Source organism: Herpailurus yagouaroundi, unplaced genomic scaffold (genome assembly GCF_014898765.1).
Source record: "Herpailurus yagouaroundi ecotype Mexico unplaced genomic scaffold, PumYag 187, whole genome shotgun sequence".
Classification (NCBI taxonomy): domain Eukaryota; kingdom Metazoa; phylum Chordata; class Mammalia; order Carnivora; family Felidae; genus Herpailurus; species Herpailurus yagouaroundi.
This window is the reverse complement of record NW_024412418.1, coordinates 9708396-9720710: the sequence shown is the minus strand read 5'-3', so window position 1 is coordinate 9720710 and position 12315 is coordinate 9708396. Positions and strand designations below refer to the sequence as shown.

The 12315-nt window shown below is 41.2% G+C and overlaps 1 protein-coding gene across 1 annotated transcript in view; it reads left to right on the top strand.

Moving 5' to 3' along the window:
- The window catches only part of HSD17B12 (hydroxysteroid 17-beta dehydrogenase 12), a 168088-nt gene extending 156046 nt beyond the window's left edge, over window positions 1-12042 (top strand). Inside the window, exons 10-11 of the mRNA XM_040495392.1 lie at window positions 10234-10383; window positions 10772-12042. Of these exons, the coding sequence (XP_040351326.1) occupies window positions 10234-10383; window positions 10772-10876 (255 nt within the window). The 3' untranslated portion in view covers window positions 10877-12042. The remainder of the gene's footprint in view (window positions 1-10233; window positions 10384-10771) is intronic.
- The last annotated feature ends 273 nt before the right edge of the window (window positions 12043-12315 follow it).

Below are 12315 nucleotides of genomic sequence, written 5' to 3'. Positions count from 1 at the left end.
TGTACATGGCCATGCTTTGCGATACACAGACATTCGTTTTAAGGGCTTTTTTGAGCTTCTTCTCTTGCTGCCATATGCCTCTGGTCTTGAATTGTCAACCTCTGTATCTAGAGGGTTTCCGGGCTAATGCCATGTTGCCAAATTTCAGTTTCTTCTAATCCTTGGGAGGAAAGCTGTCTTTTCAGGTCTACCTCTGTGTGAATGTATATTAGATTGTTCTTTAGGGAGAGGAAGAGAGTCTGTTTTTTGAATTTAGCTTTTTTATATTAATTCCTTATTCATATTTTTTGCTTTTTTCTTTCCTATAATTTTGTGAGAGCATTTAACATTTCCTTCCATGAATTCAGATTTGCCATTAAATAAGCATTTTCTGGAAAGGCAAATGAACAGTAGAGACAATAAATGAAAAAAAGGTGAATTTGGGACCTGATAAATTCCATCTGTGCTTTTGAGTTTTGAATTGAAGGTAAGAAGTTCATTCTTGAGTCAACCATATCAAAAGCGTGCTCTGTTGGTGAGGACTATCTGTTCTCATTATTGTCCTGTAATTAAAGCCCAGTCAGAATTATGCTTAACTCTTTCAAAGGGCAAAATCCTAAGTGATCTGACCGGCTAGTTGATGGGCCCCAGGACCAGCCTCTTCTGTATGCCATGTACCAACTAGCCATGGATGCTGAAAAAGTGTAAGAAATAGCTAAGACCAGGACAGCCACCTTCTTGAACTCTTCTTCTGGAAAACCTTCACAAACCTTCTTGTTTTTTTGAAAACTTTTTATTCAGAAATAATTTCAAATCTACAGAAAAGTTGTCAAGAGAATAATACAAAGGACACTCCAATCCCCTTTACCCAGAGTCACTTAACGTTACGCATTTTACTGTTTGCTTTATTATTGAAAGGTAAGTTGCATGCGTCATGGTTCTTTACCTCTGAATACTTTAGTGTGCATTTCCAGAGAATAAGGATATCCTTTTGTGTAACCACAACGCAGTTATCCACTTCAGAGTTAACACGGATGTAACATTTTTATCTAATCTTCCATCTGTATTCCAGTTTTTGACTCTTTAATAATCCTTATAGCATTTTTCATCCTCCAGTAAAGAATTCCGTCTACATTATCGGGTATGACATAGTACATAGTTGTTCTGTCTCCTTAGTTTCCTTGAATCTGGAATATGTCCACAGCCTTTCTTTGCCTTTGTGATGTTGACATTTTTGAAGAGCACCGTATTCCTCCTGCTCTTTTTGATCGAACATTCCTTATTTGGCATGTATCTGATGTTTCCTCATGGTTGGATTCACGTTATGCTTTCCTAGCCAAAATTATACATGTGAGTTTGTATCTTTCTCAGGGATTCACATCTAGGGACACACAATATCCATCTGTCCTTCACCACTGATGTTGATTTTGTTGCTTCAGTCAAGGTGTTACCCACTTTCTCTGCTGTATAGTTACTGTCTTTTTCCCTTGCACTAATAAGCAACCTGTGGGGAGACACTGTAAGACCACGCAGATACCCTGCACCCTATCACAGTTGCCCCTAGAGTTAGCATCCTGTGGTGATGCCTCGCAAACCTGCCGTATGAAAGGGGTTTTTGATGCTAAGGAATTCATGAAGCCCTGTCTGGATATTTGGTCATTTCGAAGCAAGAAGTCACAGCTTCCTCAATCCAAGCCATGGTTTTTTGTTTGTTGGTTTTGTTTTGTTTTTTAAATGTTTTTTATTTACTTTGAGAGAGAGAGTGCAAGAGGAGGACAGATGCAGGGCTCAAACTCAGGAACCCTGAGATCATGACCTGAGCCAAAGTCAGACGCTTCACCGACTGAGCCATCCAGGTGCCCCAGGCCATGGTTTTATGCAGACCATGTTAATTACTGACTGGTATGCTTAAAGGCAGTGAGGAAGGGACGCTGGGCTTGGCATCAGCAAACCAAGGTTTTAGTTCTGATATCGCCAGTCAGTGGTCATCTGACCTACAGAAAGCTGCTTCATTACTTTGAGCCTTAGCCTCCTCTTCTGGCAAATGGGGACAAAGGATGGGGCATATGTAAGAACACTGGAAACTGAAATGACACTCAAGTGTGAAGAAGAAAGACATTTGCATGTTTTGAATATCTACAATATGCTCCAAGTTTTCAACCATTTTGTTATCTTATTTGAAGTGGACATTAACCTAGGTCCATTTGACAAGTAGGAAACTAAGAATCAAGAGGAGTCATGTCACTCTCCTAAGGTCAGTCCAGTTTGTCAGACAGCGAATGCCTGCTATTTGACAGGTCCTTAGCTAGGCAGGGAGGCAGCAAAGGTGAATCAGACACACCCTGTCCTCAAGGCTCAAGGCACACACACAACGAGAAGACAGATCGTGAAAGCACATTACAAAGACGAGGGATAGCAGGTCCAAAACTAGAGGTATATATTGTGTGCCACGTTTCTTCAATCAAGAAATATTTAGAGTGTGCCTAGTAGTCTGGTAATTGGGGATACAGTGGCAAAAAGACAGAGACAGATGGGTGTGGTAGAAGTTAGGTTTAGTGGGGAGACAGACAATAAACAAGTAAACAAATACATGAATGGGATGACCTTGCAGAGTGATAAGCGCTAAGAAGAAACTAGAGAAGGGTGACGTGTTCAAGAACGTTGGCAAGTGCGGGGAATTTACTGAGCTCTGGATTTGTAGCCTGGGTTCGAATCACTCTGGAGTCTGTGTTCTTTCTGTTTCTCTGCACCATACAGTCCTCCTCCGGGGAAGCCAAGTCTCTAAAGCCATCCCTTAGGGTTCAGTTTACCTGGCTCGTTATCAGAGGACAAACGAGGACACAGGTTGAGACCACTAAACCCAGAGAAGACAGTTGCAGGTTTCAGCTGGCCTGAAAATGAAATGGGTTTTCTTTCTTTCCATTTTTTTTTTAGCAGGAAATTGCAGAAGAATACTCCGTTTCGAGGTGAACTTAACCATAATGGGGACATTCACCTGGCCCCCCCCCCTTCTCTTAAGTTACCACCTTCCAGTGCTTTGGTCCTCTTGGGTGATGAGAGTTGGTGGCTTTGTTAATTCAGCTAAATGTAGTAATCAGAATAAATTTAGAAAATAAATAAGACACATAGAGATGAGGGAGAAGACAAAATTCAAGTTTTTTTTTTAAATGAAAGAAGATATTTCCTCTTTTATATTTTGTTAAATATTTTATAGCTTAGAGTAATCATATGGATCTACTGGGCTTCAAAGAGCTAGCAAGCCAAATACTAGGAAGTGGCTATCGGGATTGAAAACAGAATTCTTCATCCATTCTTCTTTTTAATTGCCAGTGCCAATAAAAGAAGGTAATGGAGTGTGTCTTTGTTAGTGCAGATAGAATCTAAATAGAACTATAAAGCAATATAATTCTCCCAGGAGATAATCATATCTGGTCAATTGCACCAACTTTGAGAAATGGCTTAAGAACAGTAACATTAGTCCTGTTGGGATCCGTGGTCTCCAGTCCCTTCCAGCCAGGTGACTCTCCATGTTTGTCATCGGTAACATCTTTTTTGCTTGGCCCCTTAAAACAGTGTTGCCCCACAAGAAGTAAAAACTTAAGGGGCAGTAATTTTAAAACTCAGAGGTAGTAAGTCCAGAAACAACTGACACATCCAGGTGGTTATCTCAATAGTCATTCTTTATAAATACGGCATCCTTACAAGCTATAAAAATTCAGCCAAGTTTTTCTTTCTAAATTTATCCTGAAAAATATACATATTCTAAAACTTAGAAAGTAATTGCAAATACATACCAGGGTTCAAATTCCACATTCTTTACCTGACAGTATGTTATTTAATCCTCACAATAGCACAGTAAGGAAGATGCTGTCTCCCCCAGTTGCAGAGGAAGAAACTGAATCTCAGTATTTTGGTCAAGATCAGACACCTGGTATGTGGTCAAGGCTGTCTGATTTCAACACTGACGTTCTCCCACCTCATACCCTGCTGCCTCTTTCTCTCATATTTCAAATGCGTTCCATTGGGAAATCCTACCAACTTCGGTTTATCCACTATCTGACCACTTCTTGTGACCACCACTGCTACCAGTAATTTAAGCTGTCACGATCTCTTGCCCTAGACATTCTGCAGTCCCTTCTTCCTCAGCCTCCCTGCTCCCATCCTTGCCTGTAGCCCCAGTCTGCTCCCAGCAGTCACAGTCATCTCTTTAAAGCTAAATCAAGGACATTTTACCTCTCTACTAAAAAAAATTCTCCCGTGGCTTTTCATTTCTTTCAGAGTAAAAGCATGAATTCTTAGGACCTACCATGTTCTGATTTCAGACGTTCCACATTATCTCGCCCCCTCCCAACCCCTCCCCCCGCCGCTATATCTCTGGTCCCCTTGAAGTTCCTCAAACACTCCAAGCACATGTCCACCTCAGGGCCTTTGCACTTGCTGTTCTTGCAGTCTAAAAGGATCTTTACCCAGATAGCCTTTTTGCTAGCTCATATAAGCAAAGACTGACATCTTTGTCACCACATCAGAGAGGTCTTTCTTGGTCACCTGCAGGAGCAGCTGCTGTCACCTCTGTCGCTACTCAGGTTTACTTTTCTTTTTCCTTTTTTTTATTATTACCTCCCAATATAGCATACATTTTTTACTGTTTGTAGTCTGTGGGCCCCCACCCCCACCCCAGATGTAAGCTCTGTGAGATTAGGGACTTTCCTTTTGTTCACAACCATATTCCACTGCCTAAAACAGTGTCCTACCAGGTGCTCAGGAAATATTTGTTGTTAAATAAATGCTTTTTGTGATATTACTCTGTTTCTCCTTTTGTTCTATGAATGTTAACATATAAATTCCACCTATTCAGAAATAGGCCATTTGTAAGATTATCAGCCAGCCAGTGTTTATCAAGTATTTTCTTTGTACAGGGGCACCTGGGTGGCTCAGTCAGTTAAGGTCCAACTCTTGGTTTCAGCTCAGGTCATGATCACACAGTTTACAAGTTCGAGCCGTGCATTGGGCTCCATGCTAACAGTGCAGAGCCTGCTTGATTTTCTCTCTCTCTCTCTCTGTCTCTCTCTCTCTCCCTCTCCCTCCTCCCTCCCTCCCCCCACCACCTCTCTTTCTGTCCCTCTCCTGCTTGCTCTCTCTCTCTTTCAAAATAAATAAACTTTAAAAAAAGGGGGGAGGATTTTCTTTGTACAGAACATACAACATTTTAACCCCTTCATATGGGGCTTAGGTGTTAAGGTTTATAGGTAATGTTACCGTGAGGCCTTTGCTCAATGCCATGTAGTCAGGGATCTCTGCATCATCAGAGTGATTCCTTTTCCCTAACATTTTCTAGGATGTCCAGGTAAAAAGCAACAGCCTTTTTCGTGGAAATGCTCATCTCACGGTCTGCAAGTAAAATAACGCAAACTCCAAAGCTAGGATCTAAGTATAGAGTTAGATCTGGAGGATATCAGATCCTGAAATGGAAGATGAATACACAGATGTAAGGAGAAAAGATTCTCTAAAATGCCTCATAGGAGCCACAGCCTCTGCCTTAAGAATGTGAGCCAGTCACACTGTCGAACGTAATACTCCTAAAAGGCAGATGAGACATCGTGTCTAGAATTCCATATTATGCAAATAGACTGGAGCCCAGTGCCCTCTGGATCCATGTTTGCCAAAGCATGGTTGTGAGTTGTTCCAGTCGTTTTTACTCATTTATTATTAACTTTTTAAATGTTTATTTATTTTTGAGAGAGAGAGAGAGAGAGAGGCAGAGCACGAGCAGGGAGGCTGCAAAGAGAGAGGGAGACACAGAGGCTGAAGCAGGCTCCAGGCTCTGAGCTCTCAGCACAGAGCCCGACGCGGGGCTTGAACCCAGAAACCATGAGATCATGACCTGAACCAAAGTCAGATGCTTAACCGACTGAGCCACCCAGGTGCCCCTGTTCTGGTCATTTTTAAATTCAAGAAGACGTGTTTAGTACACGGGTGACGGTATGAGAGATACTTTATCACCTGAAATTACAAGGTTCAGTAGTTGATTCTTGAATATCTGCCGCACAGTGTTGGGCTCCATCTTTCCATTACTCCATGATATGAAGTTCCAGTGGCCTTCCTTCCTATTCTGAGCAAGGCCCCCTAAATTGTCTTGTAAAGACCAAATTACCTAAGCAAGCTACTCCAGTGCATGAGAAAAGGGATACCAAGTGTCTTCAGGGATTTTTTTTTTCTTGTAAACAGGCTGAATAAGGACAAAACATCAACAGCTTTGCTTTATGGCCTAGTTAGTTATTTTCACTTTGGGATTCTAAGTTGGAAGACCAGGGCACTTGCCTGCACCTATGGCTGTGAAGACCCAGGTTGTTTCCAAGGAGTAGTGTTTATAGTGGCAAAGTTTTGAGCTTAAGCAAGTTGTAAAATTTGTTCTGCCCAAAATACTAACTATAGAAGGGTGAGTACACTCGACCAGTTCACTGTAATGTTTGCATGAGTAGACAGGAAAATGGATTAATTATTGTTTGGGGTTTCTTTTGTTTTTGTTGTTGCTGTTCTTGTTGTTTTAAGAGAGAGAGAGAGAGGGAATGTGAACGGGGGAGGGGCAGAGAGAGAGGGAGACACAGAATCCGAAGCAGGCTGCAGGCTCCCAGCTGTCAGCACAGACCCCGACGTGGGGCTCAAACTCATGAACTGCAAGATCATGACCTGAGGTGAAGTTGAATGCTTAACCAACTTAGCCACCCACGCGCTCCCTTGTGTATTGTGTTTTTGTTGAAGTTTTTAAGGAGGGACCTAGATGACATTTTGAGTTACATTTCTTTTACAATAACTTGAAATATCCTTTTTATTTTTTAAATTTAATTTATTTTTTAAATTTACATCCAAGTTAGTTAGCGTATAGTGCAACAATGATTTCAGGAGTAGATTCCTTAATGCCCCTTACCCATTTAGCCCATCCCCCTTCCCATAACCCCTCCTGTAACCCTCTGTTTATTCTCTGTATTTAAGAGTCTCTTATGTTTTGTCTCCCTCCCTGTTTTTATATTATTTTTGCTTCCCTTCCCTTGTGTTCATCTGTTTTGTATCTTAAATTCCTCATGAGTGAAGTCATATATTTGTCTTTCTCTGACTAATTTTGCTTAGCATAATACCCTCTAGTTCCATCCATGTGGTTGCAAACGACAAGATTTCATTCTTTTTGATTGCTGAGTAATACTCCATTGTATATATACACCACATCTTTTTTATCCATTCATCCATCGATGGACATTCGGGCTCTTTCCATACTTTGGCTGTTGTCGATAGCGCTGCTATAAACATTGGGGTGCATGTACCCTTTCGAAACGGCATACCTGTATCCCTTGGATAAATACCTAGTTGTGCAGTTGCTGGGTCATAGGGTAGTTCTATTTTCAACTTTTTGAGGAACCTCCATACTGGTTTCCAGAGTGGCTGCGCCAGCTTGCATTGCCACCAACAACGCAAAAGAGATCCTCTTTCTCCGCATCCTCGCCAACATCTGTTGTTGCCTGAGTTGTTAATGTTAGCCATTCTGAAAGGTGTGAAGTGGTATCCCATTGTGGTTTTGATTTGTATTTCCCTGATGATGAGTGATGCTGAGCATTTTGAAATATCCTTTTTAAATTCTTGGCAAGTAACTAGACCTATACATTTATCTTGGTTTAGATAGATGATCTTGCGTAAGCTTCAGAATATCTAAAATTTTGGTCTAACCTCTCATATTAACACTGTCAACTTACTGGTATAATTAATTTTCTGGACTGCAGCAGTGGAAGGGGACCCCACTACAGTTCTTCAGTGCTGTGCACACTGAGGTATTCTGTTGCTAAGCCACTCAGGAAATCTGTGCGCCCCTCCTGTGTGCTAGGTCTGCTTTAAGTACTGGCAATAGAGTGGTGATTAACGCCATGTTTTCTTAGGGTTTGTGCTCTAGAAATCACTACTGTCCAGTGCTTGGGTTTAGTTTTCTGTTGAGTGTAGCTTTCCTCCTGCCCCTGCCTCACACAATTCCAACACTTGAACCGCACTGCACAGCTCCCAGCTCCCTGAGAACATCACACTCATTCTCTCTCTCTCTTTCCTTTTCTCTGCCCCTGCTATTCTCAGTACCTGAAACATTCTCCACTTGTTTGTTTACCTGGCAAACTCCTCCACTTTAAGACAGAGCTCTAAAGTTATTTCATCTCTGAATCCTTGGCATCTTCTGCCAGCCCACGTTAATTGCCTTGACTTTAAACCACTGTCAGAAATTAATAAATACCCTTTCCAGAATTGGATTGGCATTTCTTTACTGGAAGAACATTGATTAAGTTGGGATTCCTAGGCATGTGTCTCCTGTCTCCACCTCTGGAGCTGGGAGGCTCCCTAGGCTATCTGGATGGGTTAGCTGAATGGTGAGCTAACTTGTGCTGCCATCAAGTGGTTCAGCCAGGCAGTGTGACTTAATTCTTCTGCAAGATCAAACTAGTCCGATTTCTGCCATGTATCTACAGAGAGAGGGAGGGTGATAATCTCATTGTGTAATCGGAAGGTATGATTATCAGACCATATTCATCCTGAGACACTTAAAACTTTATGGTATCCTTGGCAGGCTTGTGATCTGTAAATGGGAATGTGTTTTTGATCTTTACTTTTCTGTAACCAGGAAACCCGAGACAGAGATGTGACACGGCTTGCTTATGCACCTTCATTATTTGAGACAGAGCACAGTGCATATGCTTTCTTTTGCTTTGCTTTTGCTACTCAGCTTGGTGAACAACGTTTTCTTTCCTTATCCGTTGTATGAGCCTCAGCAAACATTTCATACTGTGTTAGTCTGAGATCTCTCTTCGGTTTGTGCTCTCATATACTGTATCCTTGCTGCAATATGGCTTTAAAAGTAAAGGCCTTGGGGCGCCTGGGTGGCGCAGTCGGTTAAGCGTCCGACTTCAGCCAGGTCACGATCTCGCGGTCCGTGAGTTCGAGCCCCGCGTCAGGCTCTGGGCTGATGGCTCAGAGCCTGGAGCCTGTTTCCGATTCTCTGTCTCCCTCTCTCTCTGACTCTCCCCCGTTCATGCTCTGTCTCTCCCTGTCCCAAAAATAAATAAACGTTGAAAAAAAAAAAAAAGTAAAGGCCTTTTTGACAAAATATTTTTGCTCTGTAAGTGGGAGATAGGTGGATAGTGACAAACAAATTCTCAAAAACCAAGAGTCACCTAATCAAAGTCTGCCCAGGTATGGAGGTACTTTGGGGACGTTAGTTTACTTAGTGCACATCTCAATTTTACTTCGGTACCTCTAGTAAAGTTTTTTATTTTGACCACCAGGTGTTGGATCCTTTTGTTTAATAGAAGTATCATTGTAATTTCTACTCTTTCCTCTCATGCATGTGTGATAAACAGAATACATTCCCTCTTTGGTGAAGAGACAAGCCCAAGTTACTTCAAGCTAGAAGGGTCCTTTTGCATCATGACTCAGTACCATTGTAATAGGGTTCCTTTATATTCTATGTTGGATCCTGTCCAAATGTATCAAACATAAGCAGTAGAGAACCTGACACTAGTTAAGTTCTTCTAACAGGTAGTGTTTAGACCTGTCATCCCATACCACCTCCATCAAGTGTCCCTTGCTTACCCAAGCTGTTGCCATATGGTCATAGTGTCTCCCCCACAAAGAACAAAAGAAAGAAAAGGCGAGGTGACCCTATCTTATTAGTAGCAAAGTTTATAAAGCTCAGATGCAGAATGATAATAAACTAGGGAAGAAGAGTGGTTGTCAAAGGCTGAGAAAGGGAAATGCTTAGTTTAGAGGGACCAAAGCTGGTAGAACCATCTTAATGAACCACAAATTGTGAAGACAATTAGCATCATCTCTTGAGGAGGATCAGATGTCAAAATCTACGTGGTGGTTTTGTAATGGTGCTCAATTCAGAGTAGAAAGAGTATCCTATCTGGAATCTCTGCCCTCTAGATTTGTTCATTGCCTTCTTTTGAAAGGTTCACAGACGTTTACTTCTGCTTATATTTAATACTTTTTCAGTCTCATATTGTTTCATTGATAGATTGCCTTGTTACAGTTTACTTTATCTGTCATGTATCCTCTCAAGCTGGCTTTCCATGTGCTTCTCTCTCTCAAGATACACACTTTAGATTTCACCAAAAGGTTTCTGCGTTTGTGCCACTGAGAGCAATCAGGCGTCATTAGATTCTGGATTAGTTGCTTTCCTAATTACCAGTGTGTTTTTTTGGGGGGCGGGGGCTGTTGCCTTTCTAGAGTGTCCTGCCATTCTTCATAGCTACAAAGCTGTCTAAAATCCGAAAGCCCACTCTGGATACGCCCTCTGCAGAGACCTTCGTGAAGTCTGCGATTAAAACGGTGGGCTTGCAGTCCCGAACCACTGGATACCTGATCCATTCTCTTATGGTATGTAGATTTTCAAGTCTCAAATCAGTAGTTTGCTATGGGGTTTTCATTCCCACTGAGTCACAAAATAGCATGTGATGTATTAGCATATGTGCATTGTCTAGACTTACTAACAAGGCATCTGTGTTGTGTTTTGTTTTTAAGTTTATTTATTTTGAGAGATAGAGAGAGAGTGTGTGTGGGTGTGGGTGTGTGCACAAGCCGGGGAGGTGCAGAGAGAGAGAGTGGGGAGAGAGAGAATCCCAAGCAGGTTCCACGCTGTCAGCGTGGTTTTATTTGAGAAGTTACCTACAAAGAAAACAACAATAAAGTAAAACATAAGATCAGATGCTTTAAGTTAGCTCAAATTATAGGCTGTAATTACCTATCTCCCCATTTCTTTCCCTAGGGCTCGATAATTTCAGTCATGCCTACCTGGCTGTATTTTAAAATAACCACGAATATGGGCAAATCCACGCGGGCTCGCTATCTGAAGAAAGCCAAGAAGAATTAAGCATCGATAACTGCACTGAGTAGCTTGGCTGGGTGCACCAACCTACACAGGATTATGGCAAGACACCCCCCTCTCCAAAATCTGCGGTTGTCATTTATCAATTACTAATAAGGCTAAATGTTGTCATAATTGGGAGGAGAGCAGAAGTTGCTTTCAGGAATTCCAGACATATATTCTGGATCCTACCAGGAGTTATTTTGAAGTTTAATATAAATGCTCATATAAAATGGACATAGAACTAATACTAGCTAGAACAGTGTAATGGGAAGGAACATGATTGTAGCAAATCACAGAACGACAGAGACAGACGTAATGCTTCAGTGGTTTCGTCTGGCCAAAATGCCAACGATGATGATCTTTGTATTTTCTCTGAAATATACTTTAAAAAGTAATGGCCAGCTCCCCCCACCCCCCATTTTTTTTTAACACTTTTGGGGGAGTGGAGCTGAATTGATTCACTTATGGGAGGACATATTGCAATATACATCACTAGAAGGTTTTCTAAAAGTATGTCCCGGCTTGTACATTTATATGGAACTTTTTATGCTCAAAGGTAGCTGATCACATAAAAATAAGACATGAAATATGGAGTTCTTTTTGACACATGAAGCCTGCTAAAATATGCTTTCCTCTGATACATATTTCTTTTCAGTTTAAATGCATGTAAATACTGAAGGCTATATGGTATGATTTATAAAGGTAAATGGACCAGAAAGTACACTGAGGTGGGCAGCCGCTTATGGTGTCACTAAAACCGTTATCCAGGAAAGTGGCTTGCTTAGTCCCCAGCCTCTTCTGTTTCTGCACTGCACCAATACTGCTCACATATGTGACCACACGCTATTCCCACCACAGTAATGATAACAGAGAAGTGGCCTTGTAGTTTTAAACTGATACCCTATTGATAGCAATATGACTAGTTTTAATAAAAGGTGATAGAACCATGGTGTTGATTGAAAAAATGTATTTCTTTCGTACTCGAAATTAAGGCTGTTTTTACACTGGCTTAATATAAATTGAGACTTACTTTTATCCTGCTCCATAACTTGTTTGAAGGAAATCATCAAGAAATAATTCAATATTGTGAAACATGCAATACAGAAGATAGGTCTTTACCAAGGCTGTGGTTCTTAGGCTCTGAGTTTTAAGCACTAGGAGATTTGTCCCCCCCCCAAAAAAAAAAAAAAAAGTAAATTGCAGTGTTTAGGCGTTTCTAGCTTTTAATTTTGCCAGCTGAGGACGCAAAATAAAAACAGGAAGATCCAAAGTACTATCTGCTGTTAGCATCATTATATAGTTGAAAAGGCATTTTAGTACCAAAAAAAGTAAGAACATAATCTTAGAATCATTTAAATTGAATTAACTTAATTTTATGAAAAACACACTGCCTTTTTTGCTCTCATTTTGTTGTAGAAAGGTGAAGCCACAGTGACCTGGGC